Source organism: Stenella coeruleoalba (genome assembly GCF_951394435.1).
Source record: "Stenella coeruleoalba genome assembly, chromosome: 9".
NCBI classification, from domain to species: Eukaryota; Metazoa; Chordata; class Mammalia; order Artiodactyla; family Delphinidae; genus Stenella; species Stenella coeruleoalba.
In genome coordinates this window covers 68,660,231-68,687,898 of record NC_137155.1, presented here as the reverse complement: position 1 = coordinate 68,687,898, position 27,668 = coordinate 68,660,231, and the positions used below count along the sequence as shown (strand labels likewise).

The window sequence follows — 27,668 nt, the reverse complement described above, 5'->3', positions numbered from 1 at the left end:
CAGTCTAGGCCAGAACTATCTCATAAGCATCTCAGAGGTGGGATGGCATCAGTGGTCTGTGAAATCCCAAACTAACAGTTCACCCAGGTCCAGTCAGTTGTACTTAACTGCCCTGAGTTCTAGTTCTCCTCCATGGACCTGCCCTGTCTCTTCTGTTTTGCTTATAGCACTTTTAGGAAGGGGAAAATAATTGAGAAACTAAAGGTGTAAGATGATGAGGCTGCAGTTATCATCAGCTTCTCCCTGTTGGAACAACGAAACAAAATTCAAATGAATAAAAGTGTCTCACCTCCATGTGCACACATAATTTCTCAATTGTTTCTGCTTGCTTTTCACAAAATAGGCAGACAGCAGAGAGAGGGTGTTCTTCCCAATCAGACCAGTCACTGTGTTAGAAAGAAAACAGCAAACATGGAGATTCTCTTCATTAAGAGGGCATCCTGCACAGTGACTTGGTATTACTTTCTGCTCCCTAGGAAACCCTGCCATTCTCTTTCAACTCTGACATTTCTGTAAAGACTGTCATATCATATTATGACTTTTTGATACAGTTTTTGAAATTCAAAGTAGCACCATGAAATTAATATAAATAGTAAACAGGTGCTGCTCCATTTTCTTACATTTGCCTCTCCGAGCAGCTATTTCACTACGAGATCAGTGCAATGTCTTTCTGAGAAAACCAGCTTTAATTTGCAGAGAAGATATATCAGAAAATGTAAGCTCTCTCTCATTAACCATGACCACTAAGTGCGCATGCTGTGAGGTGCAGTGCTGGGAGTGTGTTTCTGCATGATAAATGGAGTATTTTAAAAAGGCAAACCCTTATCTATCATGTGGGAAATACTGATCATTTTAAATGGGGCAAGTGTTAAATTTTATGGCAAATAGAGAAATCAAAAGGCATACAGGGCCCTTTTTACCATTTTCTCCCCTCATTGCATTTATTTTTTGAGATACTGTCAACTTTTTGTCATTCCTAAACCAGGAGAACCAAAATCCTGGGAGAGACAAAAGGCTGAACAGCTTTGAATGAAAAGAGAATGAATAACAGGGAATCCTTTTAGGTTGAAAAGAATACTTCTCAAGCTTATAATTTCAAACAAAGAAGCTGTGACTGTTTTACGTTAGTCATCAACGGGGTGAACACAGAACAAGGTTAACCTCCATTGAGTTATATTCACTACTCCAATGGCAAGCAGCATGGAGAGAGAGTTCAAAGATCATATCACTTTAAGGTCTAGGGACCAAGGGATTAATAAGCAAAGCACTTTGGAATATATTTTTCTCTGAATTATATACTACCTGTGTGGTCAATGAATAGCTTTAGTAGCAAAACACTATTTAGTTGGAATAACAGTTGCTTTAGTGATTCTTATGTCCAAGTTATTTTGGTATTATGATTATTATTTTTTATTGAAGTATAGTTGATTTAAAATGTGTTAGTTTCAGGTATACAGCAAAGTGATTCAGTTTTTTATATACATATGTATAAAATCTTTTTATATACATATATATTTATATACATATTCTTTTATATACATATATATTTATATTCATATATATTCTTTATCAGATTCTTTTCCATTATAGGTTATTACAAGATACTGAATAAAATTCCCTGTGTTATACAGTACGACCTTGTTGTTTATCAATTTTATATATAGGACTGTATATCTGTTAATGCTGAACCCCTAATTTACCCCCCCTTCCCCCTTTGGTAAACATAAATTTGTTTTTTATGTCTGTGAGTCTATTTCTGTTTCCTAAGTAAGTTCATTTGTATCATTTTATTTATTTATTTTTTCATTTGTATCATTTTATTAGATTCCACATACAAGTGATATCATATGATATTTGTCTTTCTCTGTCTGACTTACTTTACTTAGTACGATAATCTCTAGGTCCATCTATATCGCTGCAAATGGTATTATATCATTCTTTTTTTTTGGCTAATATTCCATTGTTTGTATACCACAAACAGTTTTTCCATTCAACTGTCCATGGACATTTAGGTTGCTTCCATGTCTTGGCTACTGTAAACAGCGCTGCTATGAACATTGGGATGCATGTATCTTTTCTTTTTCTTTCTTTTTCTGTTTTGTTTTTGGCCACACCTCACGGCACGTGGAACTTCCCCGACCAAGAATCTTAACCACTGGACCACCAGGGAAGTCCCATTTATATTTTCAAATTAGAGTTTTCACCTTTTCCAGATATATGCCCAGGAGGGTGATCGTTGGATCATATGCTAACTCTATTTTTAGTTTTTTAAGGAACCTCTATACTGTTCTCCACAGTGGCTGCACCAAGTTACATGCCCATCAAAACTGTAGGAGGGTTCCCTTTTCTTCACACCTTCTCCAGCATTTATTATTTGCAGACTTTTTGATGATGGCCATTCTGACTGGTATGAGAAGTTATTTTGAATTCAAGTTTTTACTATATTACATGAAATGATGCATGGCTTAGAGAGAGGGTTCTCTTTCTTTTTACTCTGTCTTTTCAGAATGGTAATTTTAAATCAAACTAAGGAACTGTTTTCCTTCTCTTAAACCACTGTAATTAAGTAGCATCAATAATAAGTCTTACTCTTCCTGATGATCTAGCAACTCCCGATCATCTTCTAGTTGAACTTCTTCCCAGGATTTTCCAAGTTCCTTTGTAGGAAGAACAGAGGGATTAGAGATAAACAGGAGGGGTGAAGGAGGAAGAGGCGAAAGGAGAAAGTAGACACAGAACTCAAAAACAAAACAAGACAGAACCCAAACGCAAATGGTTTTAAAATAATACAAGCAGAATATATTAAAGCTGTTATTTCACGGATAAGAAATGATAATCAAATTTTAGGATTCAGGATATATCCTAAATGGTTAGGATTTGGGATATATCCTAAATCAAACATTTTAAAAATATGCAAAAATGTTTAATAATATTTTCATATGTTTTTCTTTTTGAAGAAGCAGTAATAAGCTTTCAGTGAAATTCTTTTCTCTCAAATATTAATCAGCGTTTCTCAACCCTGGATCCACATAAGAATCTCTTGGGGATCTTTTAAAAAAAACCACTAATGGGCTTCCCTGGTGGCGCAGTGGTTGAGAGTCCGCCTGCTGATGCAGGGGACACGGGTTTGTGCCCCGGTCCGGGAAGATCCCACATGCCGCGGAGCGGCTGGGCCCGTGAGCCATGGCCGCTAAGCCTGTGCGTCCGGAGCCTGTGCTCCGCAACGGGAGAGGCCACAACAGTGAGAGGCCTGTGTACCACAAAAAACAAACAAACAAACAAAACCCCACTAATATCTTTTGACAGAGACTCTGAAACATCCTCCTAGCTGGACTCTGTTTCTATTTGAGGTCTCCTACAGTCTATTTCCCAGATAGCAGCCACAGTGAGCTTTCTAAAGGGTACCTCCCTGTTTGTATGACCCCTCCCAGGGCTTCTCACACACTCGGAACAAAATTCAGAGGCCTTACCATGGCTTATAAGGCCTCCATGTTCTGCCCTGGCTCCCTCTCCATCACTATGTCCCACCACTTTTTCTCTTGCTCAGCTGGCTCCAGCCAGACTGCTCTTTTGCTATTGCTTGAACACAGCAAGCTGACTTCCACCCAGTTACTTCTGTACTTGTCGCATCGTCTGCCTGAAACACTGCTCCCTCACATATCCTAACATGGCTCTGTCATCCTGGTCTCTGCTTAAACGCTACTACCTCTTTTTCTGACTACTCTGTCTAAAACACCCCTCCTTCAAGTTACTTTTTATTCCTCTAGGATGTTTTATTTTTCTTCAAAGCATTGATCACACCCTGAAATCATTTTGTGTATCTATTTGTTTTCTTATTTGCTCTCTGTCTTTTCCACTAGAATGTCTGTTTGGACATGGCCTTTGTTCATTGTTACATTTCCAGAGCCGGGCACACAGTGGGTACTAGAAGTATATTTTGAATTGAATTTTAACTGAAAACATCTAAAAAATATGATGTCAATTTAGATCCTACCTCAAAAGGTTTCGTAATGTGGTTAAATAGTTAATGTATAAAAAGCACATGGTACATGGTACCAGGTAATAGTAGGTACTCAAATATCTACTCAAATCCCTTTTATCTCTTACAGTTCATGGAGGAGTTCCACCCTTTTAGGGCTATGTCTGGAAAATTTAGTCATAGTTTCAGCAAAACTTTATGTAGTGATGAGAAGGAATGATTTCTTTTGGCCCAACCATGTCTCTTTTATCCCTTGAGTCCTTTCTTTCTTTCTCTTGTCCTTTCTTTTCTCTCCACTCAATCTTCCCACCATGCCATGCAAAAGCAGACAGTGCATTAAAGAAGGATGTAGAAATACTAGTGGGCACTTTTTCAAGCAGTTAAACTATGGCAACTGTCAAGTCCAACCTCACCTGATATAATACAGATATCCTTCTTTTGGAAAAACATTACCAGAATTCACCTCATGAACATTTGTTTTTTTCTAAAAAGGTATTCATTTAACTAAAAACAAAGAACTACAAGAGCCATTATGATTTAGAGAAAAGCTATCATTCATCAACTTAATGAGAGGTTTTGAAGCTGTCATTACCTATCAGCTAAATGACGCATAAACTCAGACATGCAGAGATTTACCATAACGTCATTAGAGATAGTTAATTTGGACTCTATAATGTACTTCCCAGAGTAGTCATGAAGTGTCTAAGCATCATTATGAACATCAAGAATGGCCTCACCATTGCCAACAGGATCCTTGTTAGATGGAATTTTTGGTGATGAATTAAATCTTTTATGTCTCTCTGGACTTGGACTAATACCCTGATGGGCCATTTGGGGTACTATCATTCTCAACAATACAGGCAAATGTTACTTATCAATAAATGTTTTGAGCCCCAAATGATGAAAAATATCTTTCACTGTCAAACTTCCAGTGTCAAAGCATTACTTTGCAGTTTTCTCAGTATTAAGTACAACACGGGGATTTATCTAGGCAATACAGCACTAACCATTTACCATTTGAGAGAAAAATGGAACTCTGTGTTCATTAGAATAGGAAACAAGTGATTTGCATGCGACAGCGGCTGAGACTTTCCTAGAGTGCTCTGCCTTGGTACAGTTAAATATATGACTTATTACAGAAATAAGACCCAAAGAGAAAAAAAATTTAGTCTCTAATTAAGACACTGTGCCTGCTAATGAATCATGTTAGGAAAGAAAAGAATATAAGAAAAACAAAGTTTGGAAGGCATGCCAGTAAAGATGTTCAGAACACTTCCTCAAACCTCTGCATCAGCTGGCTTATGATCAATGACAGGGTGCAAAAAAACATGGAAAAAACTTAACACGTGCTTACACAAGAAATCCACGAGAAACAGAAACAGTGTTTTAAATGTAAATATTAATAACTGCAGGAGAGAGAACTATAACAAAACTGAAAAACAGGTTAAGAGCCTACTTTTGTTACAAATGGCTTTGTGTATTTAAAAAATAAAAAAAAATTAAGTCAAAATGATAGTATCACTGTAAAAATAGTTCCCTTTAGAAAAATTTAGGGCTTGAAACGTGAGCACTTTAGGAATATGTAGGTGAAGCCTCAGTGATGATGTTAAGCAGTCTGCTGCCCTCTGAGGCAGGGGTATTTGAATGTGAAACTGCCTGGGACCTCGTCCCCTTAGCTTGCTCCACTCTCCACTGAACCCTTCTGTTTGTGAGAAAATAAAGCAAGAACTCTAAGTAGATAATCTAGACCATGCAAAAGACCTTTAATATACTTATTTGCAAGTCTGTTAATATTAAAAAACTGATATGAGTAATTAAACATGGAAATTATTTCACCCAAGAAAGAAAAAGGAATTTATCAATTTGCTGAGCTGAGAAGAGACCAAAAACAGCCTCTTGTCCCGACCAGGGATCGGGACACCTTTTATGGCTCTCCCACCTTTTATGACTCTCAGAGCGTATCTTGCCAGGAATATCCTGGATGCTTCCATTACTGCTGGTCTGAAAATTCTCCTTGGAGGTGAGACACTGTGGATGCATGACTCAACGACTATATAGATCTGCTACAGGAGAGGTTGAAACATTAACTCTGTACACACCATTACAAAGTGCTGAAATTAATGTGTTTACATGTCTGGTTCTCATACCAACCTCTAAATTCCTTGAAAGTAGTGGCTTAAATCAACCACCTGTTCTGTCATATTTTTCTTTCTGTTCCACCAGTGTTTGGTACCTAGAAGTCACTCAAACATTTGTAGAATGTATGCAGCCAATGAAATTGCTTCTGAAGGGAAGAGGATGTGAGAAATGGATGTGCAGACACCAGTTACCAACACAACAATTCAATCTTTTACCCACATCCACATACTTATGTCAGCCTTTTCCCTCAGAGGAATAAACAATGAATGTCTCTCATTTCTTTTCTTTTTCTTTTTTTTAGCTTTTTAAAAAACAAAATGGGAATTCCCTGGTGGTCCAGTGGTTAGGACTCTGAACTTCCACTGCCGGGGCCCTGGGTTCAATCCCTGGTCGGGGAACTAAGATCATGCAACCCGCGCAGCGTGGTCAAAAAAGAAAAAACAAATCTTATTGTTGGCCTCAATGGGAAAGCATATAGCTAAGATGGCTAAGGTTGTGGGTTAGAGCCCTTAAGGAGCTGATTAGTTTTACCTTGACCTTGCTTCACTTTCTAGTTTGGTGTAAAAGACAATAGGCAAAAGTGTGTGTGTGTGTGTGTGTGTGTGTGTGTGTGTGTGTGTAGATCATTATGAATTTATCACCATTAATTGACCAAAAAACCCAATCCAAAGTATAAGAGGTAGGTACTACTATTATTTCAATTGTAAAAACTGAGGAAAAATTGAAGGAAACTGATGCAGAAAGCTCCAGCTATGTGACCCTGGGAAAATTACTGAACTTCTCTGTGCTGTAGTTGCCTAATCTATAAATGAGGATAATGACAAAACCTGTGTCATAAGGCTTTGGTTAAGAGTAAAAGACTTAATTTAAATACCAAAGACAGTACCTGGCACATATCAGGTACTCAAATGCTCCTAGTTAAAACCAAACCAAAAACTTCTAACGATATTACCCTAAAATGATTTAATTTTCATTTTATATGTTACTGAAGCCTTTACATTCTCTTGAAGCACTTCTCTCAAGTCATGATTCATCCCACATGAAATCTGGGCACTCTGTGGGCAGTACAATCTAGCACACTCATCTAGAGACAGCTGGTCCCAACGGATAATTTCAGTTTTCACAGTCACACTACTTGATGCCCAGGGAATGAAGTATCAAACTTTTCTAAAAGTGACAGCAGAATTTGAGTGAGCAGTTTCTTTGAAGTCTCCTCTAAAAGATAAACACCTCCAGCTATACACAATGTTCTGCTAGACCCAAGCTCTTGACTATTAGTTTAAAAGAGCCCCAGAAGTGCTATTAAATTGCTTCCACAGCTTTCGGCAGTAGCTCAATATTTCTTAGAGTTAACACTGAAGTCCACCCCCTGTAGGATTGGGCTGGGCCCTGAAGCAGCGTTTGCTCTAGGAATTAACGACTGAGTGATTTCAAGAGAAGACTGAAAGACTCAAAGGGTGCCTTTGCCTGTAGCTAGTTGTAAAACATGTGTAGCAAACCATGGCGACCTCTCAGAGCCAATCTTCAGACACCCTTATTCCACTTGTTTCTCAAGGGGAATTTTCTTTTAATATGCTAAGGATTAGTTAGAACAGGCAAAAATTCTATCCTAAAGCAGAGATTTCCAATATAATTCAGAATATGCTTGTTTCTGTCCAATACATAAAATGGCTCATTATTATCAATTATGCTTTTCGTGGCCAATGGGTTCGGATTAAAATTCAAATTTCAGAGCAAAAAACAATTTCCATTTGCTTTAGAAAAGTGTCAGAACCAGAATTCCCCATCTTTTTTTTGAGCCTTAATTTTTAAAAAATATTTAAAATTTAATTTATTTTTTTACACTGCAGGTTCTTATTGGTTATCCATTTTATACACATCAGTGTATACATGTCAATCCCAATTGCCCAATTCATCACACCCCCACCCCCCAGCCACTTTCCCCCCTTGGTGTCCATACGTTTGTTCTCTACATCTGTGTCTCTATTTCTGCCCTGCAAACTGGTTCATCTGTACCATTTTTCTAGATTCCACATATATGCATTAATATACAATATTTGTTTTTCTCTTTCTGACTTCCTTTCCTCTGTATGACACTCTCTAGGTCCATCCATGTCTCAACAAATGACCCAATTTCGTTCTGTTTTATGGCTGAGTAATATTCCATTGTATGTATGTACCACATCTTCTTTATCCATTCGTCTGTCGATGGGCATTTAGGTTGCTTCCATGACCTGGCTATTGTAAATAGTGCTGCAATGAACAATGGGATGTAGGTGTCTTTTTGAATTATGGTTTTCTCTGGGTATATGCCCAGTAGTGGGATTGCTGGTTCATATGGTAACTCCATTTTTAGTTTTTTAAGGAACCTCCATACTGTTCTCCATAGTGGCTGTATCAATTTACATTCCCACCAACAGTGCAAGAGGGTTCCCTTTTCTCCACACTCTCTCCAGCATTTGTCGTTTGTAGATTTTCTGATGATGCCCATTCTAACTGGTGTGAGGTGATACCTCATTGTGGTTTTGATTTGCATTTCTCTAATAATTAGTGATGGTGAGCAGCTTTTCATGTGCTTCTTGGCCATCTATATGTGTTCTTTGGAGAAATGTCTATTTAGGTCTTCTATCCATTTTTGGACTGGGGTGTTTGTTTTATTAATATTGAGCTGCATGAGCTGTTTATATATATTGGAGATTAATCCTTTGTCCAGTGATTCGTTTGCAAATATTTTCTCCCATTTTGAGGGTTGTCTTTACATCTTGTTTATGGTTTCCTTTGCTGTGCAAAAGCTCTGAAGTTTCATTAGGTCCGATTTGTTTATTTTTGTTTTTATTTCCATTACTCTAGGAGGTGGATCAAAAAAGATCTTGCTGTGATTTATGTCAAAGAGTGTTCTTCCTATGTTTTCCTCTAAGAGTTTTATAGTGTCCGGTCTTACATTTAGGTCCCTAATCCATTTTGAGTTTATTTTTGTGTATGCTGTTAGGGAGTGTCCTAATTTCATTCTTTTACATGTAGCTGTCCAGTTTTACCAGCACCACTTATTGAAGAGACTGTCTTTTCTCCATTGTATATCCTTGCCTCTTTTGTCATAGATTAATTGACCATAGGTGTGAGGCTTTATCTCTGGGCTTTCTATCCCGTTCCATTGATCTATGTTTCTGTTTTTGTGCCAGTACCATATTGTCTTGATTACTGTAGCTTTGTAGTATAGTCTGAAGTGAGAGAGTCTGATTCCTCCAGCTCTGTTTTTTTCCCTCAAGACTGCTTTGGCTATTAGGGGTCCTTTGTGTCTCCATACAAATTTTAAGATTTTTTGTTCTAGTTCCGTAAAAAATGCCATTTGTAATTAGATAGGGATTGCATTGAATCTGTAGATTGCTTTGGGAAGTACAGTCATTTTCAGAATATTGATTCTTCCAATCCAAGAACATGGTATATCTCTCCACCTGTTGGTATCCTCTTTAATTTCTTTCACCAGTGTCTTATAAGTTTCTGCATACAGGTCTTTTGTCTCCCTAGGTAGCTTTATTCCTAGGTATTTTATTCTTTTTGTTGCAGTGGTAAATGGGAGTGTTTCCTTAATTTCTCTTTCAGATTTTTCATCATTAGTGTATATGAATGCAAGAGATTTCTGTGCATTAATTTTGTATCCTGCAACTTTACCAAATTCATTGATTGGCTCTAGTAGTTTTCTGGTGGCATGTTTAGGAATCTCTATGTATAGTATCATGTCATCCGCAAACAGTGACAGTTTTACTTCTTCTTTTCCAATTTGTATTCCTTTTATTCTTTTTCTTCTTTGATTGCCATAGCTAGGACTTCCAAAACTATGTTGAATAATAGTGGCAAGAGTGGACATCCTTGTCTCGTTCCTGATCTTAGAGGAAATGCTTTCACTTTTTCACCATTGAGAATGATGTTTGCTGTGGGTTTGTCATATATGGCCTTTATTATGTTGAGGTAGGTTCCCTCTATGCCCACTTTCTGGAGAGTTTTTATCATAAATGGGTGTTGAATTTTGTCAAAAGCTTCTTCTGCATCTATTGAGATGATCATATGATTTTTTTTTGATCATATGATTTTTATTCATCATTTTGTTAATATGGTGTATCACACTAATTGATTTGCGTATATTGAAGAATCCTTGCATCCCTGGGATAAATCCCACTTGATCATGGTGTATGATCCTTTCAATGTGTTGTTGGATTCTGTGTGCTAGTATTTTGTTGAGGATTTTTGCATCTATATTCATCAGTGATATTGGTCTGTAATTTTCTTTTTTTGTAGTATCTTTGTCGGGTTTTGGTATCAGGGTGATGGTGGCCTCACAGAATGAGTTTGGGAGTGTTCCTTCCTCTGCAATTTTTTTGGAAGAGTTTGAGAAGGATGGGTGTCAGCTCTTCTCTAAATGTTTGATAGAATTCATCTGCAAAGCCATCTGGTCCGGACTTTTGTTTGTTGGAAGATTTTTAATCACAGTTTCAATTTCATTACTTATGACTGGTCTGTTCATATTTTCTATTTCTTCCTGGTTCAGTCTTGGAAGGTTATACCTTTCTAGGAATTTGTCCATTTCTTCCAGGTTGTCCATTTTATTGGCATAGAGTTGCTTGTAGTAGTCTCTTAGGATGCTTTGTATTTCTGAGGTGTCTGTTGTAATTTCTTTTTCATTTCTAATTTTATCGATTTGAGTCCTCTCCCTCTTTTTCTTGATCAGTGTGGCTAATGGTTGATCAATTTTGTTTATCTTCTCAAAGATCCAGCTTTCAGTTTTATTGATCTTTGCTACTGTTTTCTTTGTTTCTGTTTCATTTATTTCTGCTCTGATCTTTATGATTTCTTTCCTTCTGCTAACTTTGGTTTTTGTTCTTCTTCCTCAAGTTCCTTTAGGTGTAAGGTTAGACTGTTTATTTGAGATTTTTCTTGTTTCTTGAGGTAGGCTTGTATAGCTATAAACTTCTTTCTTAGAACTGCTTTTGCTGCATCCCATAGGTTTTGGATCGTCGTGTTTTCATTGTCATTTGTCTCTAGGTATTTTTTGATTTCCTCTTTGATTTCTTCAGTGATCTCTTGGTTATTTAGTAACATATTGTTTAGCCTCCATGTGTCTGTGTTTTTTACGTTTTTTTCCCTGTTCTAATCTCATAGCATTGTGGTCCAAAACGATGCTTGATAGGATTTAATTTTCTTAAATTTACTGAGGCTTGATTTGTAACCCAAGATGTGATCTATCCTGCAGAATGTTCTGTGCGCACTTGAGAAGAAAGTGTAATCTGCTGTTTTTGGATGGAATGTCCTCTAAATATCAATTAAATCTATCAGATCTATTGTGTCATTTAAAGGTTCTGTTTCCTTATTGATTTTCTGTTTGGATGATCTGTCCATTGGTGTAAGTGAGGTGTTAACGTCCCCCACTATTATTGTGTTACTGTCGATTTCCTCTTTTATAGCTGTTAGCAGTTGCCTTATGTATTGAGGTGCTCCTATATTGGGTGCATATACATTTATAATTGTTATGTCTTCTTCCTGGATTGATCCCTTGATCATTATGTAGTGTCCTTCCTTGTCTCTAACATTAACACGCTTTATTTTAAAGTCTATTTTATCTGATATGAGTACTGCTACTCCAGCTTTCTTCTGATTTCCATTTGCACGGAATATCTTTTTCCATCTCCTCACTTTCAGTCTGTATGTGCCCTTAGGTCTGAAGTGGGTCTCTTGTAGACAGCATATAGATGGGTCTTGTTTTTGTATCCATTCAGCAAGCCTCTGTCTTTTGGTTGGAGCATTTAATCGATTTATGTTTTTTTTTTGTTTTTTGTTTTGCGGTATGTAGGCCTCTCACTGTTACGGCCTCTCCTGTTGAGGAGCACAGGCTCTGGACGCGCAGGCTCAGCGGCCGTGGCTCACGGGCCTAGCTGCTCCGTGGCATGTGGGATCTTCCCGGACCAGGGCACGAACCCGTGTCCCCTGCATTGGCAGGCGGACTCTCAACCACTGCGCCACCAGGGAAGCCCTAATCCATTCATGTTTAAGCTAATTATTGATATGTATGTTCCTATGACCATTTTCTTAATTGTTCTGGGTTCGTTTTTGTAGGTCCTTTTCTTCTCTTGTGTTTCCCCCTCAGAGAAGTTCCTTTAGTATTTGTGGTAGAGCTGGTTTGGTGGGGCTGAATTCTCTTAGCTTTTGCTTGTCTGTAAAGCTGTTGATTTCTCCATCAAATCTGAATAAGATCCTTGCTGGGTAGAGTAATCCTGGTTGTAGGTTCTTCCCTTTCATCACTTTAAGTATATCATGCCACTCCCTTCTGGCCTGTAGAGTTTCTGCTGAGAAATCAGATGTTAACCTTATGCTAGCTCCCTTGTATGTTATCTGTCATTTTTACCTTGCTGCTTTCAATAATTTTTCTTTGTGTTTAATTTTTGCCAATTTGATTACTATGTGTCTCGGTGTGTTTCTCCTTGGGTTTATCCTGTATGGGACTTGCTGCACTTCCTGGACTTGGGTGGCTATTTCCTTTCCCATGTTAGGGAAGTTTTCAACAATAATCTCTTCAAATTTTTTCTGTGGTCCTTTCTGTCTGTCTTCTCCTTCTGGGACCCCTATAATGCGAACGCTGTTGCGTTTAACGTTGTCTCAGAGGCCTCTTAGGCTGTCTTCATTTCTTTTCATTTTTTTTCTGTATTCTGTTCTGCAGCAGTGAATTCCACCATTCTGTCTTCCAGGTCAGTTATCCTTTATTCTTCCTCAGTTATTCTGCTATTGATTCCTTCTAGTGTAGTTTTCATTTCAGTTATTGTATTGTTCATCTCTGTTTGTTTGTTCTTTAATTCTTCTAGGTCTTTGTTAAACATTTCTTGCATCTTCTCAATATTTGCCTCCATTCTTTTTCCAAGGTCCTGGATCATCTTCACTATCATTATTCTGAATTCTTTTTCTGGAAAGTTGCCTATCTCCACTTCATTTAGTTGTTTTTCTGGGGTTTTATCTTGTTCCTTCATCTGGTACAGAGCCCTCTGCCTTTTCATCTTGCCTATCTTTCTGTGAATGTGGTTTTTGTTCCACAGGCTGCAGGATTGTTGTTCTTCTTGCCTTTGTCGTGTGCCCTCTGGCGGATGAGGCTATCTAAGAGGTTTGTACAAGTTTCCTGATGCGAGGGACTGGTGATGGGTAGAGCTGACTGTTGCTCTGGTCAGCAGAGCTGAGTAAAACTTTAATCCACTTGACTGGTGATGGCTGGGGCCGGGTTCCCTCCCTGTTGGTTGTTTGGCTTGAGGCAACCCAACACTGGAGCCTACCTAGGCTCTTTGGTGGGGCTAATGGCAGACTCTGGGAGGGCTCACACTCAGAACTTCTGCTGCTAGTGTCCTTGTTCCCACAGTGAGCCACAGCCACCCCCCGCCTCTGCTGGAGACACTCTAACCCTAGCAGGTTGGTCTGGTTCAGTCTCCTATGGGGTCACTGCTGCTTCCCCTGGGTCCCGATGTGCACACTACTTTGTGTGTGCCCTCCAAGAGTGGAGTCTCTGTTTCCCCCAGTCCTGTCGAAGTCCTGCAATCAAATCCCACTGGACTTCAAAGTCTGATTCTCTAGGAATTCCTCCTTCCGTTGCCGGACTCCCAGTTGGGAAGCCTGACGTGGGGCTTAGAACCTTCACTCCAGTGGGTGGACTTCTGTGGTATAGTGTTCTCCAGTCTGTGAGTCACCCACCCAGCAGTTATGGGATTTGATTTTATTGTGATTGTGCCCCTCGTACCATCTCATTGTGGCTTCTCTTTTGTCTTTGGATGTAGGGTATCTTTTTTGGTGAGTTCCAGTGTCTTCCCATCAATGACTGTCCATCAGCTAGTTTTGATTCTGCTGTTCTCACGAGAGGGAGTGAGAGCACATCCCTCTACTCCGCCATCTTGGTTCAGGGCCGATCTTTATTTCAATTCTACTGGAGAACTACTTAACTCCCTCTGTTTTCATGAGTAGTTTTGTTAGGGAACCACTGACTGAAACTGCCCACACTGGATAGGCACGATAACCACTTGCATGACTTATTGTACAATAGGAGATCCTGGTAAGGAACATGGAACCAACAAAGTACCACCAATTGGAAGAATCTGAGAAAGGTCAAAAGGAGAGAGGAGATGCCAGTCCATATGTCCTACCAACCTCCCAGAATCATTCTTGCTGGAATCCATCTTGGCTGAGAGATGTGCACGCCACCAGGAAGAACCATGAGTCAGAATGATTGGCTAGAGACAACCTGGAAACTACCACATCACCATCCATAAAACCTGAGACTGTGAGCCACGTGGCAGAGTACTCCTCCTGGGTTCCCTCTGCTGCTCTCCACCCAGGTGCCTCTTCCCACTAAAGTCTCTTGCTTTGTCAGCACGTCTGTCTCCTTGGACAATACATTTCTGAGCGTTAGATAAGAGCCCACTCTCGGCCCTGGAAGGGGTGTCCCTTCCTGCAACAGTTTCCGTCCTTTGTTATGTATACCTAAAAAAATCAGCAGACTGGGGGCACTCTCCAGTCATTGTGTTAATCAAAATTCCCTTCTCAAATTTCCAAATGCCCCTGTAGAGATGGACATTTGTCTGCAACTGAATACATCTTCTTAAATAAAAGGGACTGTAATCTATAGAGGCCAGCAAATGGTACTGAGGTTTCTGGGCTAGGAGAGCTTTGAAAGTATTTAAAATCTTTGACATGGTATCCCCATTAGTCCATCCTACTAGTCCAAAAAATGAAAGTCCTCTTGCTGAGTGAAATCACTTGGTTTCTCTAAAATTTCCATTAGAAATAAGCTGGCCCAAGAGAATGACAAAGACAAATTTTTATTATTTATTTATTTATTTGATGAGAAACGGGAAGATATTTTAATGGGGGAAAAAGGAATAAGTGAAGAGACTGTCTGTAAACATTTATCTAGCATAGCATCTAGCACATCCAGAAGTCAACAACGTTTTCTGAGTAGAGTACAGAAGTCCCTGTACTCATGGTAATGGACAATCAATGGGGGGCAATGCATGGCTATCCAGGTATGTATGGTTATTTATTTATTTATTTTATCAAGATCACTATGAGTTGTAGAGACATGACCTTTTTACTATATAAACATCTGGCAAATCAAAGACAAATCAAATCAACTTACGCTTTGTAAACTAACCATTTTAAAGATAATCATTGCTTGAAAGAATCCCTCAATTACATTTTGATGTTTGTAGATATGCAATCAAATTGTAACTTATGAAGAGAAAAGAAAGCCTTACCAAATAATTGATGACATAAAATCGGTCATATTCTCTGTTCTTAGGATTGATCCTACGATGCTGTTTTTTCCTCATGTGATCTTTAAGTGTATTTTTGTCCCTGAAGGTCTTTTCACAGTACAAGCACTGCAAGCTACAAGAAAGACACAAATGTTGAGATTAAATAAGTCTCTGAAATAGTTGTTGCATAGCCCTTTATTATTATTATTATTGGGTCTTATAATTTATTCATTTTAGGACTCACAGAATCTTCAAATGGCATATGATACCCTTCTGGAATCCCTTTCATTTTATTCATTTGGCTTTAGAGGATGCATGCTGTGGTTTATTTTGTAGTCGGCTAACTTGGCCAACTTGGCTATTTAGTTAAAACTGTGATATAGATAGCAATTATCCAAAAATGATTTTGGTGCTTTACTAATCGAATTACCTATTCTAAAAATGAAAATGTAGGTATGTTCTTCAAATAAATATATGATAACTAGCTTTGGTTGCCTCCATTGAGTATAACAATTAGTCCATGGTTTGATATATCCTGTGACCTAATTTGCAGGTCTGATTCCTAGCGCCAGCTGTGGGACGTGGTCAAGTTACTTGACACCTCTGATACCGCTCATTTTCTGCTAACCTGATGATAAAACATACATTTTAGAGAATTTTTACGATAATGTATACATATATGTGCACATAAATTCATAATCATGATAACAATTCACACAAAATATAAATGTATGTATACATGTTTAATTTATTGATATATATACGAATAAAATACCTAGCACATTCATAGCATACAGTAAGTGCTATTTTTACTATCTTATCATTCGCATGTATCTTCTGCTAGAATATTTCCACTGACTGGGAATTCATTACCTAATGAGGCAGTAATGACCAGTTTTGAACAGATTACTAACAAAATGTCTTTCTCATACTAAGCTTGACAGTTGATACTGCCTGGATTACCCAACAGCCATTAGAGTTCTACTTTCTGGAGTAACACAGAATAAGTATACATGAAAACTTATTCAAAAACCAAAACTCTGATGTTTTGGTTTGTTTGGCCTCACTGTGTGTTGGGCACTGAACTTGGGTTCGACAACAAAATGACTGAAATCAGTTGTTGTTTCTATTCTGAATTCTTTTTCATCTTTACTAAACACCCTTTCAATTATTTCTTATGCCACAGAAGTAACTATATTCTTTTATAGTAAACAATTTATGGGCAATAAGTTGATTAGGGATATCATTACTGCTAATCTTGCTAGAAAGCACACCTGGTATTATTTTATAAATGAATGGTCATTCAATAAAAGAGTAAAGAGACTTGTTTTAATGTACTGTTGATACCAGAATTTGAATTCAGAACTTTTTATAATGGGTATTTCTTTCTCAATGTTATTGCTCCAAATGTTGTGGTCTGAGATACCACATTCATTAGTATTATATTAAATAAATAAAACTAGGTTTTGAGAGTAAAATCTTGGGCCCTTTCCTAGAAAGAAAAGAGGATAGATTTTTGAAAGCCATTTTGGTGATGTAGAGAATTTCCTTCCCTATTTCTACAAGCTAAACTCTAGATACTCACGGTTGCCAGAATATGACCTTGAGAAAAGTGGAGTGTTATGATATATAAATGTGAATAAATACTAAAAGGTAAAAGAATGCAATCAGTATGTTATGTTTCACATAAAACTGAATAACATCTAGCAATGTGACAATATATTTACTTTACTAAATGTGTAGAAAAATTATAGAGAAAAGTAAAGAAATTATGAATCCGAAATGAAGAATAGTGGTTTCTGGGGGAGATACTAATGAGGAAGGGCACACAGCGAGATTCAAAGGAAATAATAACATTCTCTTTCTTAGGCTGGTTAAGTATATTTTTCATACCCTATATAATAACATACCTTATAATGGCATATACATTGTTTGGTATATAAGACATTTATATTTTAAAACTACTAAAAGGCAATATGATCTACAAAAAATAAGGATTGTCATACAAAATGTGAACTCCTCCAACACGAGAAATGAGAAAATTCCATTTCTTGAGTTACTTCTGACTATTAAATTAATTTTTAAAAATTCAAAACAGAATCCAAGATTGAGACAGCTTCAGGTCGTGTTTCATAAAAAAGTACTTACTTGTCAAGCTTTTTCTGTAATGTACACAGAAATTCATTGCAGTTTACAATGTTGTCTGGCAACCCAATGTTGAAAGTGTGTTCTCTGGCCATATGGTTCAAAAGAACAGATCTAGGAAGAAATTTGAGTAATTTGCATTATTTACAACTTATCTAGGAGCAAATCAGGTCATGAGTATTGTTTGTATAATGATAACAACACTAATTAGAAGTACAAGCAAAGGTTAATAAACACTGAAACACACATTTGGGCTATGAAATAGTGACATGTTATAAAAAAAGTATGCATATAAGCACTATCATATGAAAAGAAAGTCAACAGAAACTGTTGCTGAGGAAGCCCAAATGTTGGACTTGTCAGACAAAGACTTTAAATCAGACAATAAGAATATGTGTAAAGAATTAAGGAAAACCATGTCTAAAGAATCAAAAAAAGGTATGAGAATAATATCTTATAAAAAAGAGGATACTAATAAAAAAACAGAAATTAAAAAAAACATACAAATCTGGAGATGAAATGTACAGTAACTGATATGAAAAATTCACTAGAAGGTCTCAAAAGAAAAACTGAACTGGCAGAACAAAGAACCAATGAACTTGAAGATAAATTTAGATTTTCTAGTCTGTGGAACAGAAGAAAAAAGAATGAAGAAAAATAAATTGAGCCTCAGACACCATCCCATCTACCAACATCTGTATAATAGGATTCCCAAAAGGCAAAGAAAGATAGGGGAAGAAAGAATATTTGAAGAAATAATGGCCAAAAACTTCCCAAATTTGATGGAAAACATTAATCCAAACAGAAGAAGCCCAATAAACTTCAAGTATAATAAATCAGAGAGACCCATACCAAGAAAAAATATGAAGATGAAATCAAGACAGGTCCCAGATAACAAAACCTGAGAAAATTCACTGCTAACAGACCTGCCCAACAAGAAACTAAAAGAAGTCCTTTGGGCTAAAATGAAAGGATGCTAGATAGTAACTCAAACATACATAAAGAAGTAAAAATCTCCAGTAAAAGTAATTACACAGTCAAATATAAAAGGCAGTATTAAATGAATTATTGTTTACAAATCTTTTCTTCCCATATCTGATGTAAAAATAACTGCATGAAGTAACGATTTTAAAGACATGTTAATGAGCTTATAATGTATAAAGATGTAGTTTGTATGAAAACAGTAGCACAAAGGAGTGGGGAAAGAGCTAGCTACGTTGGAGCAAAGTTTTTGTATACTGTTGAAATTACGTTGGTATTAATCTGAACCTAATTGTTTTAAGTTAAAATGTTAGGGGCTTCCCTGGTGGCACAGTGGTTGGGAGTCCGCCTGCCAATGCAGGGGACATGGGTTTGGGCCCTGGTCTGGGAGAATCCCACATGCCATGGAGCAGCTAGGCCCGTGAGCCACAACTGCTGAGCCTGCGTTCTAGAGCTTGAGAGCCACAACTACTGAGCCCTTGTGCCACAGCTACTGAGGCTGCACGCCTAGAGCCCGTGCTCCACAACAAGAGGCCACCACAACAAGAGGCCTGCATACCACAATGAAGAGTAGCCCCCGCTCGCTGCAACTAGAGAAAGCCCATGCGCAGCAACGAAGGCCCAGTGCAGCCAAAAATAAATAAATTTATAAAAAAATAAATAAAATGTTAATTGTAATCTCCAGTGAATTGTAGTGGATAGTGAATGGGCCACTAAGAAAATAACTCAAAAAATATAGTAAAAGAAACAAAGGAATAAAAATGGTACACTAGAAAATATCTATTTAACAAAAAAGAAGGCAGTAATGGAGGGGAGAAATAAAAAAAAGAAACTTAAAACGTAAAACAAACAGCAAAATGGTCTAAGTAATCCCATCTCATCAGTAATTACATTAAACATAAATTAGACACTCCAACCAAAAAGCAGAGATTAGCAGAATGGATTAAAAAACATGATCCAACTATATGCTGTTTACAGGAGACACATTTTAGATTAAGATTGAAAGAAATAGCTTCATACATTCCAGAGTCAAAAGTGTATAGGAGAGGGGAGATAGATGTAGGATAGCAAGAAAGTACTTATTCTTCTATCCTTATCATTAACCCATGTCCTTTGTCTTTCTATTCTTTTTATGTCCCTAGGCTGGGAGGACACAAATATAATCCCAAAGTATTGCTAATAACGTACAAAGCTGGAATCAGTTTATATCTTTAATCTTTTATTATAAACTGACCTTTTCATAAACAAGAACTGCAGAAGGGGACATTTTATAAAAATGAGATGCTGCTTATCTTTGTCATTGGTTAATTTCTTAAAAATTTTGTTTATTAGAGAACAATGACATAGTCAATCAAAACTACTGAGGAGTTCACTTAATTCCCATGTCACCCCAGTCAACAGAGAATACAGATACAGGTAGAAAATAACAGGAGGATTATATTAGGAATTATAGGAGCACCAATATTCAGTAAGTTAAAATACCAATATTATCAGAATTTCATATCATATGGACATATACTTCAAATCACATCAGTCCCTACATTTATCATAAAAACTTAAGCTTTATATAAATATAAAATTTTTTTATAAAATAAACTTTATATAAATATAAAAATATTTATAGCTTTTTAATACTAGAGATTCCTAATAATAATCACACATCTCCTCACTAGGTTAATAATAGTTTTAACATAAAATCAGAAACAACATGCTAAAAAGAAGTAGCAATGCTTGGTAAACTTTTTGATAGTGAGGTGGTCCTCACTGCCATCCTCATAAAGCCCTTTGAAACTGACAGGGTTAGAGCATAATTAGTGACCTTGGCACAGATTTTTCTCCATGCTAACTGATTCTATATGAGAATCAAATCTTCATCACTGGTGTTTTCAACATTGATGCTTCATCCAAACCCTTTTCTAAATTCAAACAAATAGCTACCCTCTCCTCTTCAATGTTTTTCAGACAACGATGTCAGTTTGTGCTAGGCTTTTCTTTTTTTTTTAGAAACTAAAGACTGCTTTCATTCAAGTGGGTGGGAGAATGATATTTTTCTGATTGTCCATTGTATGCTGTCACTGAAACTATTCCCATTTCCTAGAGGTTACAACTTCATGACTTATATTTAAGTGAATGTACATTTGTAAATATTACTGTTGCATAAAAAGAAATTTGTCTGATCTTTGTCCCTGGTTCCAGGCACTGAGCTTCAAAAATCCTTGGAATTTCTCTATGATCAGATTACCTTTGCTAATAAAGTGACTTGTGGTAGGCCTCTAGAAAGCTTCAGGATGGGGATTGGTTACCAGAAAGACTAACAATGTGATCAAAGGGTTGGGACTTAGAGCCACCCTGACCTCCAGAAAGGAGAGAGGGGCCGGAGATTAAGTTCAATAATTAAATCAATCATGCTTACATAATGAAGCATGTAAAAATTTTGGATACCAAAACTCAGTGAAGATTCTTGGTTGGTAAATACACTGATGTGCCAGGAAGATGATATATCCTGATTCTTTGAGGATAAGGCATAGAAGCTCTGTGTTCAAGACCCATCCAGACCCTGCTCTGTGTCTCTTCATTTAACTGTTCCTCATCTGTATCCTTTATGATGAACACTTTCCTGAGTTTTGTGAGCCATTCTAGTGAATTAATGAACCTATGCAAATTATTGGTGGGTAGCCATGAATTCGTAGCCAGTTGGTCAAAAGTGCAGGTGTCCTGGGGAACCCCTAAACTTGTGGCTGGTGTCTGAAGTGTGGGCAGGCTTGTTGGGGATGATGCCCTTAAACCTGTAGAGTCTGATGCTAACTCTGGGTGGTTAGCATTAGAACTGAATTACAGTACACCAGTTGGTTTTGGGCCAGTTGGGGTTGGTGACAGAATTACCAATTCCCCATTGTTTTCCCCCTTAGATCTTTATCATTTTTAATGTTCAAAAGTGAAACACCAAAAACTGCTAAAGGATTTTTTTTTGTCCACTTGGCTCAGCATTTGGGATCTTAGATCCCCAGCCAGGGATCACACCTGTGGCCCCTGCAGTAGAAGCACAGAGCCTTAACCACTGGACTGCCAGGGAAGTCCCAGCCAAAGGTTTAGCGTTAACAGGTTTATACAGAAGGGCACGTCTGTTGTAGTTTGCTGCACGTGGTCTTGCCTGTCGGACAATTTAAAAAGCCCTACAACATTAAACACAATTCTATTTCTGGCATCTAAAAAATTTATCCCCCTACTCTGCTTAGAGCAACTACATTCCATCTTTGATGTCTGGTGGATTAAAAAAAAATTACTGTGGATATATGAAAGGGTTCTGAGCCAATCCATAGAACTTAGTCTATATAGCCATTGTGGATGTTTTGGTAAGTCTTCAGATGAAAAACAGTAAAATTTAAAGACATAAATAATTGCTACCTGTTTCCGAGGAATTCCTCATTGCAAAACATACAACTGCCTTGAAAACTGTTATCATTTCGCTCTTGTTGCTGTTGTTCCAGAATTTCTTTCTGTAAAATAGAAACACAGATATATGATATTATCTTTAATAAATCCATAGTTAGCTAATGAAAAATGTCATAGTCTGGATGGGAGGAAATTGGGGTAGAAGCATAAAAGGAAGTATGTGAACACTGATGATATTTTGAATTTCTCCATTCCTGTCCTTGTACCTAAACTCCAAGTCTATACTGTTAAATGCCAGACAACATACCATTAGGATAGCTATGTAGGAAACTTGAAGTCAATAGGGTCTCACCATCCTTCACTACTCTGTCCTTCCTCTGTCTTTATTAATCATCTCCCAACCTCACTCTCTTCCAAAAGCAAAAATGTGCTCCTTTCTGTAATTCTCAGTTTAGTTTGTAATCAAGTTCTGATCAATTTTTCACTTGGACTTTCATATTACTTCTCTCCACCATTCCCAATGCCATCACCCTGAATCCAGTCTTTAATCAGTCATTATGAGATTACTATAAGTAAGTCTCTTAGAGGGTCTGCCTTATTTCAATCCTTTTTTTCTATCATATCCATCCTCTCTTTTGTTGCTAGAAAAACTTCTTAAAATTATTTTCATGTACAATTATCCTGTTACTCTCCAACTCTAATAATTTAAAATTTACATTGGTAACACCCTATTCTAATCATGGTGGTTCTTCTACACATTGTTTTTCCATGAGGTAATTTTATTTCTCTTTGCTTTTTCACTCTTATAAATATTAACTGTTCTTTAAGGTCCAACTTGATCCCCATTTCTGCCATGTAGTCATTTCTGGACTACAATAGTTAAGAGCTCAGACTCTGAAACATCAAATAGAACTAGATTTGAATCTGGCTCTCACCTGTACTCAATATTTTATTTAACATCTTTAATACTCAATTTTCTCAATTTTAAGATGAAAATGAAAATATTACCTCATAGCATTGTTTATAGGATTAAATCAGAAATTTATGTACAGAATTCAAATTGTGCATGTGTATGGTCAAGCCACTCAAGATGGCTGTTCTCTTGCTCTCTGTACATCCCCTGACCAACCAGTGCCTGCTTCACCTATACCCTATGCACATGACTGACCTTCTTGTGTACTTGCCCCAGGCCCCAGCTAGTGATTGTTCTCATCAAAGGGGCGCTGAGGTGTGTGCCTCTCTACTGGTTTCCCTGGTAACTAATGAGCTCACCTGATGTCAATTCCCCAATAACTGGTAACTTGCTTTACCATCATCTCTTTTGCTTGCTTTTATCTTCTAAATGGATATGAAAACTCTTTGAAATTAAAAGAAAGTCTTTATGCTGTTCTTATTTTACACCTGCATATGACTCTCCAGCTATTCTTATAACATGAAGCTCAAAACACGAACTTCATAAACTTTATTGCTGATTCTGTAAATATCTGTAGGACAGCATAAAAAATGAGCTTGTCTCTAGAAGCTTAACAAATTCTATGTGGCATTTCTGGAAATGTATCACCAAACATTTAGAATTATTAATCCACTGAAGAAAAAAATTAAGAAGCTGCCAGGATAAAAATCAATTCAATCAACTTCTGGTTTCAGCCATGATGAAATAATGGATATAACACTTCTCCTCCCCTTGTAAACTACTGTAAAACAAATTGCTTCATATATCTTATCTTTTTTCAGAAAATGTATAATAGGGACTTCGCTGGTGGCTCAGTGGTTAAGAATCCGCCTGTCAGTGCAGGGGACAAAGGTTCGAGCCCTGGTCCAGGAAGATCCCACATGCCGTGGAGCAGCTAAGCCCGTGCGCCACAACTACTGAGCCTGCGCTCTAGAACCCGCGAGTGACAACTACTGAGCCTACGTGCCACAACTACTGAAGTCTGTGTGCCTGAAGTCTGTGCTCCGCAACAAGAGAATGCACCACAGTGAGAAGCCCACACATGACGAAGAGTAGACCCCGCTCACCGCAACTAGAGAAAGCCCACGCGTAGCAACGAAGACCCAACACAGCCTCCCCCCTCCACCACACAAAAAGAAAATGGACAATAGCACATGGCTGTGATTGATGAGTAAAAAAAAATAATACATTGCCAGTTTTCTGTTGGGTAGTGTTTTCCAAATTGCAACATAGGGAAGTTAAACCCAAATGAAGGTTATGTATCTACCTCACTCGGTGTAGAAGGAAAAAAAGACTGGCATTCAGGATACAAAAGCAAGGGGAATTTGTGGGACAAGGTACTAGAAAGAAGAGAGCTGCAGAGGAGGAGCTCAAGAAACCTGGACTGGGATTCTTTTTACCTTGGTCCAAATACTGAGCTGTACATGTATAGGGCAGAATCTGTGAGACTTTACAAAGGAGTTGCCAGGGTCTGTGAAGATTCTGGAAATTACAGCACTGGAATATGTTGGAGCTTTGACATACAGAATGGAGACACCTTGCTCAACACTTCAGGCACACAGCAAATATAAAAGAACACTGTTTACTTCATGAAGTTTAGGGCTTTATGCTGGCAGCAAGTGGATAGATAAAAGCAAAAGAAATAAAGGGAGTAAGGTTGATGTATCAGACAATTTTAATTATTGCTTTTTTTTTTTTTTGCAGTACGCGGGCCTCTCACTGTTGTGGCCTCTCCCGTTGTGGAGCACAGGCTCCGGATGCGCAGGCTCAGCGGCCATGGCTCACGGGCCTAGCCGCTCCGTGGCATGCGGGATCTTCCCGGACCGGGGCATGAACCTGTGTCCCCTGCATCGGCAGGCGGACTCTCAACCACTGCGCCACCAGGGAATTACTGCTTTTTAAGTGAATCTTACATAAAAACTGAAAGTGACAGTAAAAGTCAAATTAAAGGAAAACCGAACTTTTATAAACGTATAGTTCGACTAAAAAAGAAAACACGCTTCAGAGCCCTATATTTACAACTTTGGTAGCAGCAAAACCAAAAACCCAATAAAGCTCTTGATAAAGATCACTATAAACATCCCACAGTAAGGCTGAGCAATACTTTCTCTGTCTGCTCCTGTTTTCAGCCTACAAGACCTGTTAATGCTTATTAAAAATCATCATCTCATATTTCTCAGGCTGGTGATGATATAACCCAAAGTTGGCTAAAGAAAAATCTTATTCAACTTAATATTTCCTTGGTTTTGACTCAGCACAAATATAACAGATTTGTGAGTCTAAACCAGAGTGATACTGAGCCATCTACAGTTTTCTTTGGCCAAATTTAAGTTTTATCAGTTGACCCTGAATTGCACAACCTGAGTGTAGACACCTGAAGTTGTGTATAAATTGATTCTTCTTAGGAGAGCCTAATTTACATTTTGGTGAATTAGAAGGAGCATGGAGTAGACAGGGCACTAAAGCAAGAAGCCACTTTTTTTTAAAAAAAATTAATTTATTTTTGGCTGTGTGCGGGCTTTCTCTAGTTGCAGCGAGCAGGGGCTACTCTTCGTTGTGGTGCGTGGGCTTCTCATTGCGGTGGCTTCTCTTGTTACGGAGCACAGGCTCTAGGTGTGAAGCCTTCAGTAGCTGTGGCACGTGGGCTCATAGAGTGCAGGTTCAGTAGTTGTGGCTCATGGGCTTAGTTGCTCCGTGGCATGTGGGATCTTCCCGGACCAGGGCTCGAACCTGTGTCCCCTGCATTGGCAGGCGGATTTCTAACCACCGCGCCACCAGGGAAGTCCCCAAGAAGCCACTTTTTAATGGCAAGTAACTAAAACCACGCTGTTCTTTTGTTCGCATTCTGGAGGTTGTCTCATATGGTGATGAGGTGGCACTGTGAATTCTCTGCTAGTTTATCTGCACTACCTAGAGACAAGGGCTCTAGAGTACCTGTGTCGTCCCTATTCTGGCAGGTTCCATACAACTCCTTTCATTTTTATCTAAGTTCATTCTTTCACGATCTGCCTTCTGTTCACTGCACAAACTCTTTTTAAACTCTTTCCCAGACCTTCTGCCAAGGGGAGCTACTTAAACCATTTGTTGTTTCACCTCTGCTTTCTGTTTATTTCATTTGCATAAGACTTTTCTCATTTTAATAACATCAATGTAAGAAAGAGTTCTATAATTGGGAAAAATGGACATGGCCACCAGGCAGTTCAGCTTTGGATTCTCTGCTGCAACTGTTCAGCTCCAACTTGTATTCTTGCCATATTTGACTCTTGTCGTTGCAATAACATGAATACTCTACCTATTCCTTCTTGGCTATTTTCCTGTCTCCCCATTAACATATTCTATTTCTACTAACCACATCTAACCTCTCCAGTAAGATTTCCTTCTGACCAATGCTGCTCAGTACTGGCATTTTAGAATTTGAGAACTGAAAGGGACCTCATGAAACTACGGACTAACTCCCTACAAAGAGATGTTAGGGTGACCTGTTTAAAGCTACAAAGCTACTTGGTGCCATATCCGGATACCACATTTGCTTTTTTTTCCTCAGAACGTACCCACTGTAGCATATCTAGACACATAGCATATAACAATAACCTTTCTATTTAGTGAACAAACAAGTTCAGAATCCAGGGGATAGATATCTGGAAAGGTAGGGCAACATAAAAATTTTTCTTACAAAATATCCACGCAAAAACTTCATTTAGATGTCTTAGATGGATTACTTCTCAGCATTTGAGGCTTTAGAACACAGTAAAATAACAGGAGAGATAATATATACAAATGTGATCATGCCTTATTTCTGACAATTATAAAAAGAGGTATACTGGCTAAGTTGATTTTCTTGATCGTAGAAATTTTAATTTGGTATTTAAAGGGTTAATAGTTTTACACAAAATGGTTTCCAAGACACCTCTCATGTTTTCCCTACTTTCAAAACTTGAGATATGATTTAACCTTTTCTGTATGATGTAGGGTCCTTGCTATGAACAATTACTACTATATTGTGCTATAACGTATCAATTTACTTTCAGGATCTCTTTGTCCCTACAAATGACTCTAACTGTTGTGCTCTTCTGGTTGGCCTTCCTTCTCACTCTTTTATGGTCATCGCTGTCAGTGAGTCTACTTCTGCACCCACCAACTGGCTCTGCCATCTACACCTCCTTTTCATTTGCTATCCTCTGCATAGACCTCCTGTTTTTCTCCTTAAACTAGAACAAGATTATAGGAATTCCTAAAATCCAGCTAAAGAAAAATAGATAATCAAATTCTACGGATAAAATTAAGTCAAATTTGTTTGGTATCTGAGAAAGAGGAGCTCCCAGTATTTGGATGGGCTTTGTGGAAGTTATTTTTACCTCATAGGGATGCTTTTTCTCTGATTTCTGTCCTCTGTGCTATTTGGATCTACTGAGGTTACCAGATACCAGATGGACAGATTTATAGGAAAGACTTTCCCTGTACACACACATTTAAAAAGTATGTTTATCCAAAGCATGTCCAGAGAGATGGAAGTCAAAATCTGATTGTAAATGGACCTTAAAAAAAAACCCCTAGTATATAAATATGTAATGACTATATCTGAAAGTGAAACAATTAGAACTGGTACTTAAAGTAACATGAAATAGCTCCCTGTTTTCTACTGAATAAAATCCACAATCTTTAGAATGGCATTCACATTGCTTTGTACCTGATTCTATTCTAGGTTTCTAAAAGCCTTCTCTTGCATTGCTTCTCCATATAAACTCTGTTACAGGGAAAAACAAGAACATCTGCTATAATCTGTGTATTACTCTTCTCAATAGCA

The 27,668-nt window shown here is 37.9% G+C and overlaps 1 protein-coding gene across 7 annotated transcripts in view; it reads right to left on the bottom strand.

The window, feature by feature from the left end:
• Positions 1-27,668, bottom strand: part of ZNF277 (zinc finger protein 277) — a 123,123-nt gene that overhangs the window by 13,672 nt on the left and 81,783 nt on the right. For all 7 annotated transcript variants that reach the window (XR_013829822.1, XR_013829823.1, XR_013829824.1 and 4 more), the window contains exons 5-9: positions 21,925-22,016; positions 17,542-17,652; positions 15,394-15,526; positions 2,590-2,657; positions 290-386 (exon numbers count right to left, since the gene is read on the bottom strand). Coding sequence is in view for 4 of the 7 variants with exons in the window: in XM_079931871.1 (XP_079787997.1) it covers positions 290-386; positions 2,590-2,657; positions 15,394-15,526; positions 17,542-17,652; positions 21,925-22,016 (501 nt within the window). In the remaining 3 variants the exon portion in view is untranslated. The remainder of the gene's footprint in view (positions 1-289; positions 387-2,589; positions 2,658-15,393; positions 15,527-17,541; positions 17,653-21,924; positions 22,017-27,668) is intronic.